The sequence below is a fragment of the Fusarium venenatum genome (genome assembly GCF_020744135.1).
Source record: "Fusarium venenatum strain MPI-CAGE-CH-0201 chromosome Unknown EDB82scaffold_1, whole genome shotgun sequence".
NCBI classification, from domain to species: domain Eukaryota; kingdom Fungi; phylum Ascomycota; class Sordariomycetes; order Hypocreales; family Nectriaceae; genus Fusarium; species Fusarium venenatum.
In genome coordinates this window covers 8,555,638-8,579,789 of record NW_027072129.1, presented here as the reverse complement: position 1 = coordinate 8,579,789, position 24,152 = coordinate 8,555,638, and the positions used below count along the sequence as shown (strand labels likewise).

Sequence of the window (24,152 nt, the reverse complement as noted above, 5' to 3'; positions counted from 1 at the left end):
CTCTTTAAATTCCATCACTTCACTTCACTCTTCAGCGAGTGATACTTCGAGTATGGCCTCTCAACACCCTGCAGCGATATATGCAGAACTGCTCTCTAATATTAGGCAAATATCTGTCGTGGCGTCTCTATCAGCGCCAGCAAATCCCACAACAAAAGCAGATATCTCAAATGGGGGCCGTCAACTTAACGTGGCACATCAAGGCCATACTGAGAGCATCACCCTGCCAGCACAAACGTCTGTGGCAGGAGTCTTACCTGTGGCTCAGACTGGTCGCCCAAGTCTATCATGGAGGCTTCCAGTCTCACCCGCAGAGGCAAAACCTGCACAATTCTCTTTGGAGAACCAGGCGTTACCGTGGACATCTGTTGACATAAAGACGGGCTCACCGGTAGGCTGCCGGAACTGTGGAAGCGAGTTTGTTTCTCAGGGTGCCATAAATGAATGGAAAGACCTACCAAGTGAGAATTGGGCCGAAATGATGGAGTTTTGGCACTGCCATAAACCTCATGACCATGAACACCAAGATTCTGAGTCTCTGGCCACTAAAGGTTATGGCGCCAACCATGCTATATCCGCTCAGCAGGGTGTCGGCTTTGTTGACCTGACCTCGTTCCTCTTCACGGAAACTGACTGCCGAGGCTTAAAAGTAAGTATTTTATCCAACCGCCACTGATTTTATTCTCGACTGTGCTCGACCATACCTCGAACCATTACCTCTGGGGAGAAAGAAGATGTCCATGTCGGTATTCCCAAACCTTTCAATGATTTGGCCATCGATACAACTCCCCAATATTGATGCTTTGGTCGTCCCCACCCCAATGGGCGGCTAGCCTTCTGGAAACCTTCTGTATGGAATGGGTTCCTAGGGTGATGCTGAAGACGCTGCCTCCTCCTTTCATCTAACCTCTCACAGGCATGGGAGCTTGGGGATTATTGAGAGGCATATTTCCAAGAATTTACGTGATGCCTTTTGTTCATTGGTCGTCTACTTACATGCTGCAGTATTCTTCCTCGACAATGGACGCTGGGTTCGGTTTGTCGTCTTTGGCGCTTGAGGATGACGAGAGTAACAAGTTTTTACACGTATTCTGTCGGAAATGTGCAACAGAAGTAGGTCTGTACAACGTCGCGGCATCATCTGTTACCCTGTTTAAATGGCAAATTACTTGTCAAACCAAAACTCCAGATCCCAACCCAAGCAGCCCAGAGTGTCTTGCAGCGACTCTCATGGCTACGATTTCGAGGTCGGGGTCATCCAAGTCTATCATCACGCCACACGTGCTTGGATCTGTAAAGCCTGGCTCAGCTGCTGCACGCCAGAACCTCCATCTTTGGGTGTTGAATCCAAATGTGGTATACACAGCATCTTCGACCACTGGTTGTAAGACAGCCATGAAGATACTCTACAAGCATATCGACTCGGAAGAGGGCGATAAGCTGATTACATCCATGATCTCGGACGTTCAAGAGATTACTCTACCAGAGGCAGCTATCAAAGCCGCAGAAGAATGCTTATTGGCGAGCAGTCAATTGCTGCCAGCTCAAGAACGGGCTTTTAAGGAGTGGAATGTCGGGTTGCTTGGAAGATGGGAACCTTCTTCCTGAGCAGTAAATCATAAATGGAATAGAAATCAATCATTGGTATCTTGTATACTTTCTCGTTATATCTGCCAAATGCTCAATTGCGCGATCATTATTCGCATGACATCCCACCGAACATGTATAAATAGACGCCCTTAGTGGCCGAGCTGCTTGGGTCTAAGCCCTGCTTCTCGATCCAAAATCATTCTGCGCAGTAGCTGATCAGGCGGTGCTGACATCGACATGGATTCTCTTTCTAAATACAATGTCAGTTTAAAGTTTAGGGCTGAGTAAGAAAACACTTACGAAAATAGAAGCTCTCCGTACGTAGACTCATGAAAGCTTCTATGAGAGACCGATCATCGTCAAGCAGCTTCCGTGTAGATGCGAGCCTGAAATCGGCGTATAAAGGACTGGTCACTCGGAAGATGGCCGCGTAAATGGATACTAGATAGTGATAGAAGTGCGTGCCGACTTCCAGCTTGCATTCTGGAAAACCACTGTAGTCCTCTGGTACATGACATGGGAATTGTCGAAAAGCCATGTATGTGTGGACTAGCTTTCGATACATAAGAATCAAGCACCAGAGGCTGGCCCAGAGGGCTACCGAATTGTCGGAACCAATTCCTGTAGTCCCAAAAACTAGCTTTTCCAACTCCAGGAGAACTTCTTTTTCGATGGGCTGGGAGGCTGCTTTCGAGATTTGTCCGAACTGTGTATGTAGAGCGCACGAGGGTGGTGTCATGTTGCCCCCTTCTTCAACGCATAGAATAAGCCCCAGGCGGATCTTAGTCAGGCAGTTGAGTTTGTGTACTTTGCGAACAAAGTCATGCTAAGCGGTGTTAGGTGGCGGTGCAAGCGATCACGACAGGATACTGCTTACCATTGGTAGGGGTGACTTTGATTGACTATATCTCAGGATGAAAGAATCCACAGTTTGTTGGAATCCTATGCAACGGGTTTCTTGGTGGGCGACTATTCTTTCAACCCAACCAACTAGATGACTGGGCGGAAGGAGTTGTGGCAGGGCATATCGGGCACTTTCCTGGCGGTAAGATTCGACTTGACCGCCGACCTGGTCGGTCACGACCCAGCAGCAGAACCATGGTGGCGTTGTGTTTCCATAGTAGTCCTGGACTTCGACTTCGAGAGCTGGATTGCCAGGATAATCCATTGATAACGACACTTTGCGATGAGGCCCTAAATGGGTTGTGCCAGCGATGAGCTCCTGATCGAGGAGACGTGCAGTGTAATCGATGTAGTGAAGATCTAGAGCCGTTAGACCACCTCTGATACCCGATGTAAGCCAGCGTCTGGAAACTGACCTCCAGAACTGAATCTCATCTTGGTAAGTTTCTCGCGAATGCACAAATCTCGTCCGAGGATACCAGCAGCTCTCTCACATGCCTGGCATGGCGCTCCTACACCACACTAAGAGGTCAACCTCTGCTTGATTCATTCGAGGCATACAATGTAAGTCAAATGAGATCGACATACAGATATCCTTCGGAATTTGCATCGAAAGCAAGCGCCGCTTTTTCGTACTTGGGCAACTTCCTGCCGCCTCTTTTCGTCAAAGTCCTTCCTCTTCTTCTTGATGCCGTTCGGTTTAGTAGGGTTAGAGGGAAAACATATGACGGAGTATTCGGGTATCGATGAGACACTGGAACGAATTCCCCTGCGTCTTGGCTGCGTATGTGATTGATTCAGTTCATTGCCACATTGTGCATCATCTTGTCTCTTTTGCTTGTGGTGTATCTCGTCGCTAGCGGCGGCAGGGATAACGATCTTGTCTAAACATGTCTGAGCCTGGGTTGGTTCATTTGGTGGTGTTGAAGCACCGTCACAAAGACGTTGAACATGGAGGAACTCGTCCAGGTCAACGTCATTAGGAGAGTTCGACACGGACTGGAAGATTTGCAGAGGTGCTAAATCCATTTTTAAAGAAGTTGAGAACTGAAACAGAGATGAGGTTCGTTTAAGGTATACCTCCTTCCTTCCTCGAACATTCGTGATATCCTCCATGTCCTCGCAGAAAGTGGGTCTCGGTGAGTTGAAATTTACCGTAATAGGAAAGTTTACGTCACGTGATGTTATATGTACATACAAACAAAGAAGGACCCAATCGCAAGGGTGAGTTTACCTTTGGATGAGTGAGCTTCTCGAGTCAGGTATTCCAGTACAGTCAGAGAATACCTCAGCTTTGGCTCAAAGAAGCTTGTATCACGAATGGCTGGAGAAAAGCACAACTATCAAGGGCGTGCACAGTCAGGGTCTAGGGTCTAGTTTAGTATATATAAGCACTTGTTGCTTGTGTTGTTTAAATTAAGCCGACATAGTCAATTTGATATGCGGACGCGTCGTGGCTTTGACTTGGCTGTATGTTGAGAGCCATATTAATTGCGCGGCCGACAGAGTCAAACTCGCTTTAACAATGAGGCCCACCGATTTTACTGTAACATTTCAGGCAAAGTCTGATACACCGTTAATATAAAGGCATCTACCACCCGAGATATTGCTTGTGTTGTGGGTTTTTACGCGATCGCAACAACTGATAATCTTCTTTCTCCATGACAGTCGCTGGTCGGGATCCGCAGGCAGGGCCGTTTTGGGACTTGATGAGGGGGGAACAGACCGGGCTGGCTCGAGACCAGGGTGGGACGATTTTCCGGAATGTTCTATAAAAAGGTACAGTACAGTATGCAAACGCAAAAGCAGACGCAGAGACGAGATGCAGCTGCCGATGCGTCTGAATGTGGATTTTTGGTAGCCTTTTTAGTTGAGCATGCATTAACTCAAGAACTGGAGCCGAAAATACGGAGAAGAGAGGTTCAGGAGCCATTGAAATCTTGACAACTCCTCACGCTACCTTTTTTCCTTGCTGTTGTCCCTTCTGTCAATCCCTATTTTTCTGATTTGCAGGGCCAATTTCGGCTACCGCCAAGTCTCCCTCCAAGCGAACGATGAGCTAGGCCAGGGGACTAAACTATGACGCAAACCTACGATACCTTGGTGGTCTCTGTCTCTCTTAGCGTCGGGCGGTTTGGTTGTTCTTCTTCTGCCGTCTTTCAAAAAACAACCTGTCAGTTTGTGGATTGCATTGCATGGAGAGTAACCATAACGAATGCACCTCCGTTTCTGACAGATAATTCTCTGCTACCAATTATTATCGCGGCGTTAATATTTGAGCTCGGTTCCCGGTGTGGCATGCACCTTGACTCGATGACAGGTAACTTGTACTGCCTGGTCTACAGAGTACTCTGTAGCTTGTTGGCCGAATCCTTGAACTTGGTTCCTTTCTGGAGTAAAGAATGGCGACGATCATGGGCGTTGTTGGGCGCCGTACTGCTGTGCCATGCATGCAGGGCCGTAAGCCCCCTGTTTTACGGACACTTTTTTTCTCCTGTGTTCCGTTATGTGATATGTATGGCGATTCGTGTAACAGCTAATAATAAGCTAGCATGCCACAGAAAAGTCGGCCGAGTAAAGCCGGAGTAAAAAGGATAGACCACTAGGTAACGGATACTATGGAGTACGAGCCCGGTACGAACTTTCCAAGACTCACTAACGTTGGGAAATGGATTTTCGCCAACACAAGTTTGCGATTTTACCATCATGTGCTGTTGAGTCGGTCTGCAATACGAGAAGACAAGTACTTTTCCCCTAGGGTATGGGAGGAATTCCTGATGCAACCGACAAGACAGTAACGGCCCAGACGATCCATTTGTGACGCGAGATGGAAACGACCAACCAGGGCATCATGTTTCGTGAGTTGGTTTTGCAGATCGATCTTACGAGGCGACCCTCCGCCACGAGACGACGCGAAACGGGCGAGAGGGTGGGATAAAATAGCCCGACAATGAGAAACAGTGAAGAGGGAAAAAAAAGGGGGCACTGCATAATTACAGTCAGAGGGAGGGTTGAAGTAGGGGCGGATAATATTTGCCGCGTAAGTTGGGTTCTTGGGAGTTTGGTTTCTGACTGTGGTTGTCATGGTTTCTCATCTCCAATGAACATGATGACGGGTGAAGCCTATGATGTGTTTGATGTGCCGTAGCCGAAAGAGGGAGAGGGACTTGCGATGACTGGACCGATAATTGCAACTGGTTTAGGCGTTATTTTTTGACGGTAGCACGGGATGTGGCAGAGACTCTGAGGTTCCATTGCAGTTTACCCCATATGTTGATCACAGTTTGAGGAGACCAAAGAGAACCACGACGACAGACATTCAAACTTGGATTGGATAGAATTTGAGGTGATAATGGTTAAGCGCTGCGTGTGCACATATACGTACAACTTACAGATGCTAGCTTCTCATCTCTAATTTTGAGGCATAATTTGCTACACTACATGTACTACCCTCACTGCACAGTATCAGTAATTTTCAGCCCCCGTAGAAGCCTAGAAGATGAGCAAGCTGAAACTTTGAAACGGCCAAGCACTGTGAAAAACCAGGGAGCGTGGGGTCGACGGTTGGCTCTCGCTGATCTTGTCCTCGAATCCCTGACTTGCTCAATTGTGATCCTTCAGTGCTGTTACCATGTAATAATACTTGGCTTGATTCAGTCCAGTCCAGTTGAGGATGGCTGATGAACCATCAAACCTCCAAGGCACCAGACCAGATAAATGTCACTATGATGTATCTTTAAGTACTCTATTTAGGGTCCAGGACAGTTTACCATCATGATGAACCTAGTATGGAGCTCTTCAATGCTCCAATCCCGCACTGCCTACCGAAATCGGATCTTGGGGGGGTTCGCCATAGCGGAAGCTAATTGCACAAGGCAAGATGAGATATTGCCCAGGTGTTAGGTTATGTTGCATACTGTTTTTCTTCTCGGTCTTTTTGTCAATGCTAACACCGAGTTTCCTTGTCTTCACTCAGCCGCCCCCTTGTGAAGAACAGCAAAGCAAATCAACTGAGCTGGACCGACACTCGATGCTGAATAGAGAAATTCCTGAGGACAGTTGGCCAAAGCCACCCTTGAACGAGAGCATTGGTCAATGGAGATTTTCAATGCTAGTATTTCTTGCAGAATGCTTACCGTACTGTTGGTGGTACAGTACATTTTACAACAGGCCATACCTGGTACGTGCTGCGACTGCTAGTTAAATTTCAGGTATGTTTTATGCTTGTTGTGAGAAGTGAGGGAGGCACACAAGGTTGTATGTAAAATTCGAGATTCAAGATGTACATATTGGCAGATCAAACATTGAATACGAGGAACCCCTAGCAACATGGATGTCTTAAAATGCCAGGGTCCAATGTGGCTGTACATGCCGTAGTATTGATTCAACCAGCCCAGCTCAACAATAGTGGTATTACCAAGTAAGACAGGACAGGACATGCGGCTAACTTAGCTAGGCAGTTTTCTGAAGTTCGTTCTAGAAACCCTCCTTGCGAATGTTTACTTGCTGACAACTATTTACTTCATACAGCCGGAACATAGCTCTCAAACAGACTAGGATTTACAGGCTGATTATCCGCTTAATTGAGATGAGGTCTCCCTTTTATTATTTCTCCTCTCGGTTTCAATCTTGGCTTTTCAGAAGCTACTCCACTCTGTCATCAGTCTCAACTCATTACGCAGACGAATAATAGATGAATGGGTGGGAGAGCCGCCTAGGCCGACCCGCTAACTGCGAGATGATGGGCGGACAGTAAAGGATTGGAAGCCTCGTTTCCGATGCCACGGATCCGTAATGAATATAGCGCGTATGCATACAGGCAGGCAGACATGGCTAGTAAGCTATATTAATAATTGTTACATACGACGCGACACAGAGTGACGAGGCGTTGGCTGATGAGGATGAGGACGAGCATGGCATGGCATTGCTGGGGCTGGAGAGAGATAGAGACATGGTAAGAGGGTAAACAATAACAACCCGTGCGAGGTGTATACATGTGTCAAACCTGGATAAAGAGCACTGTTTTAGACACGGTATATTTGTTTACGAATGTCTCAACCGTACTTCACATTCAATTTCAGGAGAAGGAAAAGAAAAGTGGTATGAAAAAGTGGCTGGATTTAGGTCCCGTTCAAGAGCACTCAGCAGCCAACGTCATTGCGTATCCACCCGCCCTCAATGGATGTCCCGAGGCCCCGAAACCTGACCCCGTTGATGCAGAGACGAGACCAGCTCACTAAAAGTAGCAGCACGCCTACCGCATACCGCCCAGGTACCAGGGGAGTACTGCCCGGAACAGCCACCCAGAGTCGAGATTTCTCAGGGCTTTTATGGGGCTCTTATGGGGGCGCTTTTAGATGCGAAGTCTCCATCTTTTTGGTTCTACTGGGGGGACTTGTCCCGGTGCAGGGAAGAGCCGTCCTAGATCTGACACGCAGCCACAGACGAGTCTACGGATCCCAATATATTAGTTAGGACTAAAACGCTAGGCTAGACCAAACTGTCTGTCACTGTTTAGTTTACTGTGCTCTTTACGTTACCTTTTTTAGTGGAAAAGGGCTTTGCCTGACTTTTTTTTTTCCTTCAGTGGTTATTGCCGATTGTTCCTGTTCCAGTGTTTGAGCTCAGGTCCCTCTTTACTTTCCTTGTCTTGCTCTGACATAAAGAATTGCCGACCCGCTGGTCCCCTTTTACTACACTTCCTGCTCCTCTTCTTCCACCAAAAGGAAGAAAAGCTTTGAAGCTTGCTTGTTTGTTGCTTGCATTAAGCCCGTTATTTACGGATACCTCACCTTGTCCTGGCTCTGTCTGCTCTGCTCTGCTGCTTTGCCTCGCTTTCTTTCAGCAGCTACTGGCTTACTCCTTGACCCCTCCGCTTTGCCTTGTCTTGCCTTGCTTGCCTTGCCACACGCACCCTCTTTTTTGCTGCCATTCTTAGCTCACTCGCTGCATGTAACGCTGGCGTTTTTGGAGACGATCCGCTCAGGTTAAGGACAGGCACAATCAGGACTGTTGCCCATCATGACGTCGAGCAAGTCCTTTAGGGCTTCTTTAATGCCCTCCATGTTGCGATCCAACACAGACCCCGATTCCTCTACACCTTCTTTTCGCAAGAGTGTGAGAAAGTCAAACACTGCAGACCTTTCCCAGCTCCAGGGCTCAAAAATTGGTTCGTCAAAGTCCACCACAAACCTACCTCACATCGGACCCAGTGAGCAAGAAAACGCTATACAACAGAACGAACGCCCTCGTTCCGCCGAGCAAAAGACTCTTCGTAAACGCAACGATTCGGCTCCCAAGGTTTCCTTGCCAAAATCACAATCTACCACAAGCTTGGCCCCTTCAAAAAGTACGAATCGAATGTCGAGATTCTGGGGCAACCGCCTTTCGTCTTTCTTACCGTCGCTCGTCGTACCGTCAGAATCTGCAGAGTCCCCAACTCCAAAGGCTGCACCAACACCACCAGTACCTGCGGTCCCCTCCGCTCCCGCTGCCGCAGCGGCCGTTTCGCCTGCACCCACCAAATCCTCTTCTCCCACAGACACTTCGACCACTACTAATACCGCTGGCACCCCTCCCACGACTGTCGATGACAGCGCTTCGTCAACTACTCACAGCATCACTGATCCCACTGTCCGGATGCAGAACGAATACCACGACGCTATGTCATACCAGAACAACGGCAATAATCAATTTGGATCCCCACCTAGCCCAGACTCAATTCCTCTCCGCGGCAGCGACAGCATGGACGGTCAATTAAGACCCAACCCTCAAATCATGGCCCCAATTCCTCCATCCCCAGAGGTTCAGCGAGCGGCAATGAGTCCCCAAGAGCCCAACATGCCTCCTCCCCCGATTCCCACCTCTTCTTCGGAAAACTTGAGCAACGGAAGCGGAAAGCTGCGCAAAGAAAACCCTGCCTCTCGAACGAGAAGTGGCTCTCTCCAGCATGCGCCGAGCAAGTCTTACGGCGGCGGCGAGATCCAGGCTCTCAAGACCCGAACAACTTCTCCAGCTCCTGACCGCGGACGCCGGTCGTCGTCAGTCCAGTCTCCAAGCAACCGCAACAGTAACACCAAGAGCCGCATAGTTTCTACACCTCTTGCCATTAGACCCGGATCATCCAAGGGTGAAGCCAGCCAGAGCCCATCGCGGGGTCGTCTCCGAAGAAGTTGGTTGCCTGGCGGAAGATCCCGCTCCAACTCGATGGATGTTTCCAATGCAAACACCTCGACTGCCTGGGTTTTGTCCGACGATACACAAGCTGAGTACAATGCCTCGTTCCTCAAGAATGGAGAGAAGGTAAGTGACGTTACTCCCCTGTTAAAGCTTATTTTCAAAGTTAATCTTTGCGCTCAATCAGGTCCCGGAACTTTGGAACGAAAGCGGAGCTGTGCTTGTTTACCTGTACCCTAAGGGAAGCGGCCACGGGCCCTCTTTCAAGGTTCAAGAGTTTACCATCAGCTCATCTTGGCTTTTCAACGAACTCATCCAACGCGAGCGAGAGTCCCCCACGAGAAACCGCAACACGAGTTTCAGCGGCCGTCTTAGTTTGACTGCCGAAGATGCGTCCCGATATATCTCACCACCGAACTCCCCTCCCGTTCCCGAGGATGGATCAGACGACTGCTTACACCTATATCTGCCTACAGGGGCTCCTGGCCAAGAGATGAATCCCGAACTAGATCGTCTGATTGCCATCCGCAACTTGTTTGCTTTCTTGACTGGACAGCCCCTGGTTGGAACCAAGGCTAAGCCTTCCAACTTCCACGCGTTCCTTGACATTTCTGCCCTCCTTGAAGAGTATGGTTTCACCAGTTACGATAGAACTACTTTCGGAGACGCAGTCGACCTCAGTTTCGGGTTCTACATGGATCAGCACGCCCTTGCAGACTGCCGACACAGCCGAGAGAAGACGTTGGAGGCAGTGATTCTTGGTGAGCGCATGCGATCGGCAGATCTTTACAACGAAGCCTTTGCCCATGCCGCTGGCAAGTATGCGGCCATTATGGACCTCAAACTCCCTCTTTACGAGCAAATCTCACCCAAGACACGCGTAAGCTTGGAACGCGCCCATCTTGATTTGCTCAACCGACAGCACAGCGCCAACATGCATCTCGAACAATTTGACTTCCCTGCACTTTTCTCAGGCATTGCCAACTCAACTTCCATGAGCGAGCTTAGAAGTGTCCGCTTCAAGATTTGGAGGCAGTCATTCACCAAGATGCGGCACTTTGCCTTGAGCTACTACAAGACCGCGTTTGGCAATTGGCCACCCAAGGCTAGCAGCAAGAAGAACCCTTTCTCCGAGAGCGGACTTAACCGACTTGTTCTCAAGGTTTTGTATTCTGACATGTGTGCTCTTTATGACCTCCTTGTTGATCGTAACAACCGAACCTCGAGAATCATGGATGAGGTCCCTGAACTCTCTAATGATCCTGACAAGATGATTATGTCTGCCCTCCGAAACATCATGTCTGAGTTTGATCGCTCAAAGCCACCCGTTCTCCCTCCTATTCCCTACGATTGCCCTCAATTGCCCACTGCGACATCTATCTTGGAAACTTATGACACGTTGTCGCCCAAGAAGCAGGCAAAGTTCGATAAGGGCATCAAAGAGCACGAACTCATGCTTATGCTCAACAAGGCCTACAACTATGATACCAGTTCTGCCAAGGTTCCCTTCCTGGACAAGTTCAAGGAGTTCGAGCTTCGCGAGGCTAGAGGCAAGACACCTCAGGACTTTGCTGACCAGCGTATTGGTTACTGGCTGTTCCTTTATGTTGTCATCCAATCGCTCCCTGTGCTGGTTGTGGACGCTCCAGGCATGCAGTTCACAGAGGGCGTTGAGTACTTCCTTTGCGAGCCCCCCATGGGCAATCCTCCCTGGGTCCCCGATCAACAAGTCAAGAAGATGTGGTACGAGGTTGCTGGCGGAGGTGGCTTGGTCGAGCTTTCTCAGGACGCTGTTCTATTTAGTGTTGAAGCCACCTACCACCGAAGTCACTGCTGGCTCGCTGCTACCCAATGGGAGAGTGGTGGCTCAACTTCGCAGGCGCCAGACCAACCCCAAATGTCTCCTCTGCAGCCTCCCCGATCCATGTTCTTGGATAACGAAGATTTCGTTCCCACACCGCCACCCTCCTTTGGCAACGGTTATAGCACTCCTCCTTCTCCCATGGGCAGCCCTTCAGGCGCGCTACGACCTCGAACACATTCTCCTGGTGGAAACAGAGCGAACCAAGCTTGGCGATCAAGTATCGCACTGGGATTGGAACCTGTACCTCTCCAGCCCCCTAGCCCCTTCGGAGAGCGTAGCAGCTCTCTCGGAGGACGCCCTCCTAGTCTCATGATGGGATCCCGAAACTCATCTATGGCCAACCTGGCTGCCCTCGGCGGCCACTACCCTCCTCAAACAGAGTCACCACCTCCTGAGCCCACTGGCGCGACATTTGACGATATTCTGAAGCAGGAGCAGAAGAAGGAAAAGAAGAAGAGCCGATTCTTCTAAACCAATTATGTCACTTGCCAGGTTTTTCCTTTTTGAAGTTATCCGCACTGTTGTACCAGCCTTGTTGCATCGGACGTCGGATTGTTTTCTCGTGCTGTTTGTCAGAACATAACGATTTTGATCGGGGAGTGTTCCCCGAGTCGGAGTTTCACATGAGCTACTACATTCATGTTGGATTGTATCGCAGGCCATCTACTCGATTTTCCTTTCTTAATTTTTTCTTCTTTTCTTACTCCCGATCTCGTCATATACGCAGCATCACATAATTCTTTTTTCCTTTTTGGAAAGGAGATCCTGGCGGACTATTCTTTTTATAACGACTTTTAGCATGACAAAGAAAAAACAAAATCTACACAGATATGTAGTCGGGACGGAACAGGGTCATCATCATAGCTCTTTTGTTTTAGACATGGTTGATAGAGGCGATGTCAATAATTGGCCGGACGAAAAAAAAAATGTTTAATTGGTTTGACTTATTTTTGCATACAAGGCGTATAGCAAGTTGTGTTCACATAATACAAGGGGTGTGGAACGGCATAATGGCGTTTGTTCGATAATGAATTGATATAACTCTTGATTGAGTTGTTTGCCTCGATTTGAATGTGTCGTGCGTTGTGTGTATATCATGTGCATAATCCTTGTTTATAATGAGTGTCTGTTAAGTGATGACTTATTGGTTGTGCCCTTATTGTCTGCATACAAGGTTCACTTATCCATCTTGGCATATTATGTTCTCCTTGTAGGCGACCTTGATACTTGTCACCAAAATGCACTGACTGCATAGATCATATATGTAAAGATTAAAATATAGTGTTGGCTGGACGTACTCTGCATCCAATTATAGTTATTATACATTTAGTTGTAGTATATGCTATATATGCCATGAGCTCAATCTTGTATACGCCTACTTTCGAGTAGCAGGTCTTTAAATGCAAAACGCCTTTTGATGTTCCTGTTCCCGTTCCTGGGAACTTTCTATACATTGGAACCTTTGTGGTCCATTTCCGTACACATTCCATCCATAAATCGTAGCCATGTTTTCCATGGCTTTCCATTCCATGGCTTTCCATTCCATGTTTATCATACTGTTGAGAGTGCTTCGCATCAGAGTGTCACCTTTTGCCAGCGGCCTCGCTCAGTGTGCCACCACCACTCCTTCTCCTTCTTATCCGCCACGATTCCCTCGCGGGAATTCCATCTTCCAGTACATCCCGCCTTACCACCTTCCAGGCTCTCACCCGCATCACTTTCGAGGTCTCTTATGTCGATCAGACCACCCTTGTCATCCGTCGTTCCGCGGTCGGGATGGAGATAGTACTTGATGGGACTTCCAACCGTGCCGATGAAGCCCGCCATGGTGAAGGTGTCGTTGAAAGTACCATCTTCTTCGATAACGTTGACGGTGAACTTTGGCTGGGATCGGGCTGCTTCGAGACGTGCTTGGGCGGCCAGGCGTGACGTGTGAAGATTTGAGTAGGGAGCACGGCGCATATCGCCAAAGGGAGATATAGGCTCTCGCTCTCGCGGAGAGGCGATGGGCGATGCGTTGGAGGATCGAAATAGGCGTGTGGGCGACATAGGACTTGTTATTGAGCTAGGTGGAGGCGTGCAAACCTCGGGTCGCTCAGTAGGTCGGAAACGATCGGAAGGGAGATCGATTCTGTCAACGGGGTAACAGAGTTCCTGGAAAATGCCATCCGGATCGTTAGGGGTACACAGAATCCTCAGAGCCGGAAAGCCTCCTGCGCCGATACTTCGAGCAAGGATATCGTCTGCAGCGTTGACGGAAGTTGAGTGGCTAGTGATGTCCCAGTGAAGCTTTCGAATAGTGTTGCTGGTTAGATACGGCATCAGCCACAGCGTGAAACTGTCGTTCTCTGGCATGGTGGGCGGGAAGGTCTGAATTAAGGAGAAGTTGACGAGGTTTCGCAGGTTGGAGAGGATGCGGGCAAGAGTAGCCAGGGAGTTCATTGGCGTGTGGCGGAGGGTGAGCTTGCGCAAAGGGGAGCTATTGGACTGCGTTGCAAATGCTGACAGGCCGGCGGTCGTAATGCCGCTGATGTGAGAGAGTGTGAGGGTCTCTAGGGGAGGGAGGGTGAGAAGACTGCAGTCGTCGAAGCTATTAGGCGGGAGGTTACACAGATGAAGGTGCTTGATGTTAGGCAGACGCTCAAGAGTTTTTGTGAGAAGTGTTTCGGGTGTGAGAGTTGCTCCAGGCAAACAGTGAACGGTGAGACTCTCAAGTTTTGACCAGTTGGCGTTGACTGACAAGAAGGTCGCTTCCTGGAAAGGCTTGAGCTCTCCCGGCATGACCAAACCGAGCTGCTGGGTATTGCCCTGGATACGCTGCTGTGTTTGATAAGGCGACGCCTGAATGAGCCAGTTCATCTCCTTTAGGTTCAACCTCGTGGACAGGGCGTGGAAGATCTTGCTGAAGGAGTGGTCATACATAGGCGACAGACCACGGAGACTCTCAAGGTTGGGACATGCCATGACCAGCGTGGCGATAAGATCCTCATACTCGGCGATTGTAGAACCCTTGGGGACTATTTCGGGAGCAGGGACTTTAAGTGTGCGGACGAGACTAGCAAGACGAGGGTTAGAGCGGAGGATACGACGGAGCATAACGACTCGAACGCCCTGAGACATCTTGAACTTCTTTTTATGGACGGCTGAATCTGCGCCTACGAGTTGGATGTTTCGGTACCTTGATGATATATTAGCGTATTGTCGTATGTATGGAAAGCATTCAACTTACAGAGCTGTTTGAGCGGGCTGGTACCACTTGCGACAAGAAACAGCGACATTGGTCGCATCTCTCATCCAGCAAGTCGCACAACTCCCGCTCTTCTCCCCAACATGGAGATTTCTCAGCTGCTCCATGATATCCGACAGTACTTTAGTAGGCAATTTGGCGAACAACTCGTTTGGCTTCATGGGCGTTCTCGTAGAAGATGAAGACAGGTTCTTGATAGGCATTGGGCGCTGGTACATGTAGTCTGGTCGCCATCTAGAGGCCGAATCGGTGGATTCCATGCTCGGTCTGTTTCCCCAAGAAGATTTCATTTGTGACGAGTTCATCGTTTCCCGAGATTGAAGTGATGCTAATGTTGAGGCTGAGATATTGGAGAGTTGTCGTGGGCGGTTGATGTTGGGTTTCGGTTGAGAGATAGCATCGCGGCTCTTTTTGGGGTCTGCCAGGGGAGTTTCGAGAACGGTATAAGTGGGACGAGGGAAATCGTCAGGTGAGAAGGGGACATGATTTGTTTTTGGGGATTCGATTATTGTGCTTGTATTTGCGAGAAATGCATTGATGGCGGTTTCTTGAGCTGTGGATAGATCCTTTGGCGAGCCAAACATTGTAGGATGCACCGGGCGCACCGAGACTGTAGTGTCCTTCATTGTGGTGTCGAGCTTGAGCTGGCTTTGGAAGTGTTTGTCATTTCCTTTTCTTATTACTGGAGGAGGGCCCGCAGAGAGTCTTTTTGATCGGAGTTTGTTGGCACCAGGACGACTAATAGAGCAGCAGTGGATGTTAGTGTTGAGTGCAACATCCAAAAAGAGTAAAATGTTTTGGAAACAAAAAAGAGAGTTTGGATGTAATAGGGAGAAAAGACGGGAACAAAAGAAGGTCAAGGCAGGTAGTGCTAGAATCACACCATTTTCTTCTCTTCGGGGAATAATAATAGACCAGGACTAGGCATATTCGGCCTTATAAAACCATCCGCTTTCTACTAGATCTGACATCGATATTGTACGGGCGAACGAATCTGACAAGACGATTCATGGCTGTACCTTGGCGTTGCCTGCTATAGTGTGAGGCTGGCCATGCTGGTTCCAGGGGACAGGGCGCCACTAAGCACCAAGGAAGGGAATTTGTGGGCATGTAATTTAAAGGGTACGGGTACTGAAAGCGCTAAAGATGGCATCGAATGCGGCCAACACCACCACCAAAAAGCGACGCGTGCCGTTGATGGCGTGAGACAACCAACCAAGGTTTGGTGAAGACAGGGCAAGACATTGGAGTTTCTCTTTCCGGGGGATAATGAATTGTCAAAGACGGAAATAGCAATAGGCATCAACCATAAAAAACAAGGGGGTAAGCATAAACAATGGCGTTGTTGTATGGTATAGGAATAGGTGGTGTTGAATATGGTTATGGGGGGATGAAAATGGAAATGAAAATGAAAACTGACAAAAATAGAGATAAAAACTTACACAAGGTCACTTGATCGACGAGTGTGCTTCTTCTTTGGCGTCTGAGCTTGAGCTTGTGTCTGAGTCTGCGTCTGTACCTGTATTTGCTCTGAAGGGTGCTCGTCAATCATAGTAACAGCCCAAACATGTCTCCTAAACTCGTCTGCCTTTCTATCGTCAATAGCCGACATTGAACTTCGCCCGCGATGGAAGAACCGGTGGAAGTCTTCTCCATGATGATTGTGCTGGACTTGGAACATGGCCATTCTCTTTTGTAATACAGTATCTTGTGTCGCGCCGCGTAGATTTACTACTGATCCGAATCGATCTTTGTGGAGATTGAATGGCAAGGCAAGATCGGCAATCAACGGTAAAATAAACTGAGTTGAATTGATGGCGTTTAGAATCGAATTGAACCGAAGTATTTCGTGATAATGTGTCACCAATAGAATTCGGTCTGCCGTCGATAATGTTCCGAGTATTGATTACTTGTCCAATAGCAACGAGAAAATAAATATAGGAAAGGACAAGTATAGGACAAGGAAGAAGGGTTGGAGAGGACGTCGGGAGCTTAAAAGAGAAAAGACGATAGATCAGGGAGAGACTGTTCTAATTCGATCTCATAATAGCCTGTCCTAAGTTCAAGGGGAGTTGATTCGACTCGTAAGGAGGGGCGGGGGGGGGGGAGATGGAGTTTCTCAGACACGCATGAATTTCGTACATGTATTTTAATATAATAATTTGTCGTTAATATATGTTTAAACAAGAAAGAGAAGAGGATAAACTCAATGTTCGAGAATAAATACCACTCTTAAATTGAAGAAAACCCTCAAAAATCTGGGGCTGGATCAACGTCAATAAAAAAAAATCCAACTATTTCCCCGATCGATCTCATGATGATAATGATCACATACATGGGAGGGGAAAAAACAAATACCATGTTAGTACTCCGTCAGTCCGAAGGCAAACAGTAAGAAAAATCAAGATTCAAATGGAGAACCAATAAAGACCCATAGAGCATCCCTGCTCTTTACATCTTCTTCCCCCGGCTAGCAGCTATTCCTTGCTTGCTACTGGTTAGGCCGTTTTGGATTCCTGCTTGGGCCTTGTAAGTGAAGAAAGTTATGAAGGGCTTCTCCGGCTTAGTGATGATAGGTTCTTAGGCGAATAGACCCAAAGCTGGATTAACATGGGGTAACAATAGAACTGGAAAGTAAAAGGAAAGAGAGATATTCTGACGTCTGCATTTAGTTGATCAAACTTACTCTTTTGTTACTTCCAACTGATAGGACAACTCGAAAAGAATCTAGACTAGTACCTGGTTTCTTGCATCTTGCAGCAGTAGTACGTGCAGAGGAGGAGGCGGCGGTAGACAAGGGGCCAAGCAACCAAGTCTCTCCAGCCGCTCGACCATGATCAAAAATAGCATAGGCTCTCTAACATCCCTGTTGCTGTCCTACCATAAACCCTCTGTATCACCCAATTTTCTCTTATCGCGAATACCTATGAAGTTCAACTCCATCCAGCACTGCCCAACAATCACGGATCCCATGACTTGGACTTGAAGATGGGTTCATCCAGTCGCTTTTCAATATGACCCAAGATCCAGTCTAGTCTATCTGGGCTTAGGCACTCACTCTTCTTAAGCGACCGTTTGGTGGGAGAGTTCACTAACGCGTTAGCTGCAGTAGTAAATCGGTGGCTGGCTGCCTCTTTATCTAGTACACAACTTGTAAAATACTTGGTTTTCAAGTACATAACCAACTTACAGACTTGCCGAGTATATACCAACCGCCTCAAAAACATAGTCAACAATCTTGAACATTTGCTTTTGTAACACCGGCTGATCATACCATCATTCAGTTTTGACAGCCAAGCCTGTGCAACGTTGACATGGGTCCCCAGACTTTCAACTCTTCCGATCAGAGCAGGGAACATTTTAGTACCACTACTACGTATTTCTCCTTCTTCCCCCCTTGCCCAATGCCCAACCCGAGCAGGGGAACCATAGGTAAACACAACAAAAGGATACACGAAAAAAAAACGCATTCATTGCGCAATGACGGACTTGTCTTCGCTTACAGAGTTCGAGCATAGAATCCGGAGATTTGATTATCCACAGATAATATTCCTCAAATCCTGCTGTATCCGTAAGCAGAACGGAATGACGTTAAGCATAAAGTTATGCATTTACACACTCTTTCACAAGCTACTCGCCAAGTACTTGAATGCTTGTGATTCGTAGACAACGCGTCCTTCCTACGGTTCACCGTAGAGTAGTCTAGGATAGCATATGTAGGATAACTGGAACAGAAAGATGCGTGCGCTGTCAATTCCTCTGTGGGGTCCCATCATAGCAATGAAAAAAGTAACAAACGAAAAGAAGGCCGGTAGATCTGTTCGTCTCGTACCTATTGCTAGGCCGGGTTACCTCATGGATACTATGTCGAGTCGTGGTCTCATTCTGCCGACTATCTTCTTCTCGGTTGCATCTTCTAACTCTCATGGAAACACATTACTACCTTGAATACATACATACCTCCACTACTGATGCCATACCGTTTCTTGTTGCAAAACGAAACATAAGCCGAACACAAGGATGCCCTGACGTTGATGTTTCTCATTATCCAACATGACATGTTTCCAACACGCTCTTCTCACTTTCCAACCTCGGGTTCGCCTATTCGCTTACAGAAACTAACAACCCAGTGACCCATCTTCGGCTCCAAGTTTACTGCGAGTTCACATTTCCTCGGCTGTGTGTAAGCAAGTTACTAGCTTCTTAGCCTGTGGGTACATCCAGCTCAAGTATCCGTGTACTGTAGGTATTGTATCGTTATCTTAGCCTCATCATCGCTTCATCAATGATGCCAAACTCCAAAACGCCCCCCTTCTGCAATGCACCGTTAACCAACTTTCGACTTGGTTCTCAAACTCAACTGAACACTCGCCACACCTTGGCGCGGGGAGAGATAATCTGTGGCTTTCTACAAGTGGCGCAGTTCTGCACATCCATCCTCTCACTAGGCAGTGTGTAGGCAGGGTAGGTCGATCAACATCAATCAATCCTCTGAGCCGTCGGCAAATCGCACTCTTTTTGATGGACGCGTGGCAACATCGCTTGGGTTACTTGACGAAGCTCCGCCTTCATTATGATGCCCGCCAACTGTAACTTTGTCGGATTGCGGTGTCCGCTTGAGTCTGTTCGTCATCTCAAGAGTTCCGAGAACCATCCCTGCACTGTTTGTCTTCTTTGTGGGGGAGTCATCCAATACCAACCCTTCATCAGGGTGCATGGTGCGCCCGAATCCCCTTCTGAAGATGTACTGAGGCGTGCCGAGATGTGCCATCTGACCTTCTTTGCTGAGTTCGCCTTCAACCATCGGCATTGGGTTGATTCGCGCGTTCTTGATCCAGTCGTAGATCGGACCAACATCTAGAATCGATTGCACCCGGTGGTGTTCCGCCTGCGTCATGTGCTGCTTTCGTTCCAATATCACCTCTTCTATGCTATTCTTCAACACCAATGTCTCGACAAAAACCGCCTTTTTCTGACTAATGCGACGTGCACGACCAATTGCCTGCGCTTCCACCTGTGGATTGAGCACTGGATTGATAAAGTATATTCTCGATGCCTCTCTCATGTCCAGACCAAAAGCTGCCTGTGAGATGTCCATCAGTAGAACCCTAAATCGTCAGCACTTAGTTTGGTATAGTGACTGAATAGTTACCTGAATTTCGGATTGTGATTGAATGTATTGACATATTGGGATCTCCTTTGTACGCTCAAGCCTTTAGCGTAGATAAGATGTTGTATTTGGAGCTGTTTGACGTTAGAGCTAAACTTTGACTAGATTTTGTCAACTTACAACCTCGAGCATACCCGCTAGGTACCATGCAATATTGTCGTTCTCATAGAAGATAAGTATCTTCTCATCTTCCTGGTATCTTAAAATGTTGTCAACAAGATAGGAAAGCTTGATTGACGCAGTAGCCGTTATTCTCGCTTCTTCCAGAGGCCCAAGAGCACCATCAAGAATAGCTTCGGCTTCAGGCTTTATGTCCTTCATGCCACGAGCACGTATGCTTGGGTGCTGGTCATTTCCCAGCTTAGTGTTTCCAGCCAGTGTTTGTGGGTTCTTTCCTGGGTCGTTTGATGCAAGCATGCGCTCTCTCTCGGTGACTCCTTCTTGGGCTAGCTGACCGTTGAGCAGTGAGTTGAACTTGTCAGGCTTTGACACTGATTTGTAGACGAGTTTCTGAAGGGCCACCAGCATGTTTGATGAGCTACACATGCCATCTCCCGTCTCGCCATCCAATGACCAAGACGCGCTGGAACTGTTCGGCATGCCTTTGACGAAAACCGGCATCTCATGGAATTGATTACTCAGTGTCTTGAGCTTGTTGTTTATTACGACATGGCCAAACTGTATCGCTTGCTCGAGAAGTTGACGATCTTCAGTGCTAATGGGGACTTTATTTTCCCGAAGGAACTCTTTGGCAGTCTCGACAGCTTTTACAATATCCTCCTGCGAATAGAAAGAACCACCAAAAAAGCTTGCTTGCTTGAGGTTTTGAACAACCTGCATCAATGCTTTTCGCTGTTTGGCATGGAAGAAGTAGTCCATGTCGGTTCGCTGAGATTGCACAGCATTGAAGATAATCATCATTGAAAAGATGTTGAGGGACATTTTATCTTGGTAGGAACCCTCCAAAACGACCAATCTTTCATTCACAGGAGGCAAGAGATCGCCAACTTCTGTGAGGCGGTGTCTGATGATGAGGGAGTTCAAGGTAGATCTCAAGATGTCCCAGCGACCTCGGCCAGTTGATTTGTGCTTTGGGAGCAGCAGATACGTCGTCCAATCCGCAGTAGTATCCCCGGATTCCAGAGAGGTTTTTGCCCAGGGTCGAACTTTAAGATAGAGCGCTGCAATCGCACCGATTCTCGTCAAGTCTTTCTTTTCCATCTCGAGATCAGAGTTGCTTTCACCGACGTGGGTTTCTGTCGGGGCGACATCTTCGCGGTGTACTCCGTTTGATTCCTTTGCCTTCTTTTGAGCATCAACTCCGTACAAACCATGAGATGGGGTGCCAGTCACAATCCACCGCGAGGAGAAATGTAGGGATTCCAAAGCGATCAGCATATCGCTCTTGCCACTTATTTTGGAATTGCCAAGCCTGTGTCCCTCATCAACGATGCATCGTTTGAAATGAACCTGGGATAACGGGGAGGCACCAACTCCCCCTTCTTGTCTCTTCAGTGCTTCTAGTCGAGACTGGGAGAAGAGTATCATGTCGTACTTGAGCAGATCTCTGAGAGACGGCAAGTCTTTGTATCCATCCATTACTAGAACCTTCAAACCGTCAGTGTGTTTTTTAATCTCCTGTTTCCACTGCGCCAGTAGGTTGGAAGGTACTACGACGATACTGCCATTGCTGAGATAAACTCGCTTCTTGGATAATTCAACTGCCCCAGAAGTAAGTCTTGCGGTTCGCCGTGCCTTTGGTGGCGGAATAAAGTAATAGCCAGGGTTTTCTTCGAGCGCCTTGATACATCGTGTGTATTCGTGGCCTGACTGTGCTTTGCAAAGGTTGAACCAGGGTTTCCATGGAACCGAGTGTCTTGTAGCACAGGAAGCAGCCATGTCCGCTAGAGAAGCCAAGCCCTTCCGTATCGGGCCATCTCCAACGCGAAAGTGCTCGGGGGGTTGGGCTGGTAGGTCTCTCGTAGCAAGAATGAGTGCGAGGCAGATAATGGTTTTACCGGCGCCCATCTCTTCGGCGAGAATGCCACCAGCAACTCCGTCATAGTAGCGTGGATCCTTCAAAACTGTACTGGCAACTGGGTCAAAGTACCAAGTTCCGCCTTCTTGGTTCTGGATCTGAAGTAATCGAGGGTCGAGAACATGCTCCAATTGGACTTCTTTTTGCAACATCAATGCCGCCGACCTCCGTTGGTAAGGATACAGCGCTGAAGTCAAGCCTGCAACTGTGCCATTCAAAAGATTGCAGATGACTGATCTGTTATATGGATCCTCAATCAAGTCAATTGTAGGCGCAGGCGATGGGATGTTGTTAAAGAGTTGAAGAAGTGACATGCCTTCTTCCTGGTCACTGTTCAAGTTGACGGATGTGCGGACGTGTAGCCTGTCTACCCATATCGCATTTGTGTTTCCGTTCCAAGCTTCTTGAGAGTAGTTCAACTGCTCAAGGATTTTGTCTCTGGATCTGAGCAAAGAACGGTTTGACCGATCGACAGTGCGGCGCAGCGCATCGTCCGGGAGGAGGTACACCCTCAAAGTGCCTCGGTCGGAATCTTTGTGTTCGACATTGAATTCGAGCCTCACCCAGGACTTTCGGTACAGGTCCAAGTATGGTTTGATTCGTTGTATCTTTATCAATTTGGCTTCCAAATCATTTGGTAGGTAAGTGTCGTGATCGTCAATGTTCAAGTCACTTGACAAAGAGCGAAAGCTTCTCCAACCTGGAAGACCCTCCGAAGCCCAGACTTTCGATTCCGGACAGACTTCATCCTTCTCAATTGTCAAGGATCCAACGGGAATTAGAGGTGCTGTGTTGATATACATTTTGGGCAGCCTCTATCAGCGCCAGCGCTGCAGCATGTGGTAAGTCGACAGCAGAAAGGGGCGCGGCGAATTGCAATAGATTCTATCGAGTCAAGTGATGATTAATCGATTATTTTACGTTTGTGTTGTATTTCTGATGGATCGGGTTTGTGTGAGCGAGTGAGATGATAATGCTGAGAAGAGGGAAAATGATGTATGGTTGCCTTGATACAGTTTGGAACCAGTGCTCACACCGTGCGTTTACGCAAAGATGTAGTGCACTTGACAGTGTCGGAACACTGTGGGGCTGTGTTACATAACCCAATCAATCAACCCAAAAGGTATCATCACATCCCCTCACTTTGTTACTTTGGACCAGAATAAATAAAAGCATTGGCACGGCATAATCTATCACTATACATCATAGTATCTTCTGTAAAAGACTCAAAGGGCTTCAGTTCCAGTCAACTCTGCTAAGCGTTCTCACAGTATCGCAATCTGGCAAAACATCGAAAGCGCTTCTTGTTTGGAGTACAAGTTTATAACGTTCAGAATACTAAGTATTTCACTGAGTCAAGCCTTCATGTTTGTGTCGATTCCATTCGTCCACTCATCGGGATGGTTCAGGAGTGGATGGCTACAGAGTAGATGCTCTACACCATATCTCATAGTTTATCACCTCGGAATAAGTAGTCTTGAGGACACTGGCCAGTTCCCATGGCCCTTTCCAGTTTAAATAATACAGAGACTACTTGGCCAAAAAGAAACAGTAGCATGGTATATTACGAAAGGGTATTGGATTCTTTGTATTCGCTCAGTCATGGAAACGTGATCGTGATATAATGTATGTGGTTGTTGAGTTGGTGGGTCCCAAGATACCCTGTACAAAACAACGCTTTGGAATCTTGTCTGTCTTGCAAATAATTATGGATGGCAAATATCTGCGTAGTCAAGAATGGTAGATACTGCATAATTAATTAGACTGACTATGTGGTTGCAGCGTTAATGCTTCCTATACAAACACCAAGTCACATACAATCCCATTAAGTCTATAATCTATTGTGGAGGCTAGGGTGATACCATCCATCATACTACTACGCGTACCATGCCGTGCCTTTAAATATTTATGGCATGTAACCAATCATAAAACTTCCGTATACCCAGAGCGGCAATCTATCATCGCTTTTCTATATCTTTAAACGACTACTACTATTAAGACTGGAACTATTACAAGACGCGACTGTCACTTATTAATATTATTAAGTTCGTGCACTATATTTGCAAGGTTATATTGGGCACCAGATGATATAGATCAAGTAAATGAATGAATACTAGCCATCGCTGCTATGCAAATGCCCGTCCAGGTAGGTATTCGTGCTTAT

The 24,152-nt window shown here is 47.7% G+C and overlaps 6 protein-coding genes across 6 annotated transcripts; 3 read left to right on the top strand and 3 right to left on the bottom strand.

The window, feature by feature from the left end:
- Positions 1–17: 17 nt before the first annotated feature.
- EDB82DRAFT_490679 (ubiquitin-conjugating enzyme E2-binding protein) lies at positions 18–1,639 on the top strand. The gene is made up of 2 exons (XM_025727389.2): positions 18–649; positions 1,006–1,639. Exons 1-2 carry the CDS (start codon positions 53–55, stop codon positions 1,606–1,608), a joined length of 1,200 nt encoding a protein of 399 aa, XP_025588423.2. The 5' UTR covers positions 18–52; the 3' UTR covers positions 1,609–1,639.
- On the bottom strand, positions 1,640–3,661 carry EDB82DRAFT_490677 (uncharacterized protein). The gene is made up of 5 exons (XM_065608372.1): positions 3,082–3,661; positions 2,910–3,015; positions 2,468–2,853; positions 1,891–2,416; positions 1,640–1,840 (listed from the first exon to the last, which is right to left on the bottom strand). Exons 1-5 carry the CDS (start codon positions 3,607–3,609, stop codon positions 1,740–1,742), a joined length of 1,647 nt encoding a protein of 548 aa, XP_065465831.1. The 5' UTR covers positions 3,610–3,661; the 3' UTR covers positions 1,640–1,739.
- Positions 3,662–5,990: 2,329 nt separating this feature from the next.
- EDB82DRAFT_490667 (uncharacterized protein) lies at positions 5,991–6,848 on the top strand. Its single transcript, XM_065608371.1, has 2 exons — positions 5,991–6,567; positions 6,630–6,848. The coding sequence occupies exons 1-2, from the start codon at positions 6,374–6,376 to the stop codon at positions 6,691–6,693; spliced, it is 258 nt and encodes an 85-aa protein (XP_065465830.1). The 5' UTR covers positions 5,991–6,373; the 3' UTR covers positions 6,694–6,848.
- Positions 6,849–8,374: 1,526 nt separating this feature from the next.
- EDB82DRAFT_89602 (uncharacterized protein) lies at positions 8,375–12,088 on the top strand. The gene is made up of 2 exons (XM_025727422.2): positions 8,375–9,795; positions 9,857–12,088. Exons 1-2 carry the CDS (start codon positions 8,515–8,517, stop codon positions 12,002–12,004), a joined length of 3,429 nt encoding a protein of 1,142 aa, XP_025588426.2. The 5' UTR covers positions 8,375–8,514; the 3' UTR covers positions 12,005–12,088.
- A 1,020-nt stretch (positions 12,089–13,108) lies between these two features.
- On the bottom strand, positions 13,109–16,467 carry EDB82DRAFT_521576 (uncharacterized protein; the record flags this gene model as incomplete). Its single annotated transcript, XM_025727433.2, has 3 exons — positions 13,109–14,711; positions 14,763–15,518; positions 16,223–16,467. 3 exons carry the CDS (start codon positions 16,465–16,467, stop codon positions 13,109–13,111), a joined length of 2,604 nt encoding a protein of 867 aa, XP_025588427.2.
- A 2,784-nt stretch (positions 16,468–19,251) lies between these two features.
- Positions 19,252–22,982, bottom strand: EDB82DRAFT_89553 (P-loop containing nucleoside triphosphate hydrolase protein). Its single transcript, XM_025727456.2, has 3 exons — positions 20,071–22,982; positions 19,933–20,024; positions 19,252–19,888 (listed from the first exon to the last, which is right to left on the bottom strand). The coding sequence occupies exons 1-3, from the start codon at positions 22,789–22,791 to the stop codon at positions 19,264–19,266; spliced, it is 3,438 nt and encodes a 1,145-aa protein (XP_025588429.2). The 5' UTR covers positions 22,792–22,982; the 3' UTR covers positions 19,252–19,263.
- Positions 22,983–24,152: the final 1,170 nt, after the last annotated feature.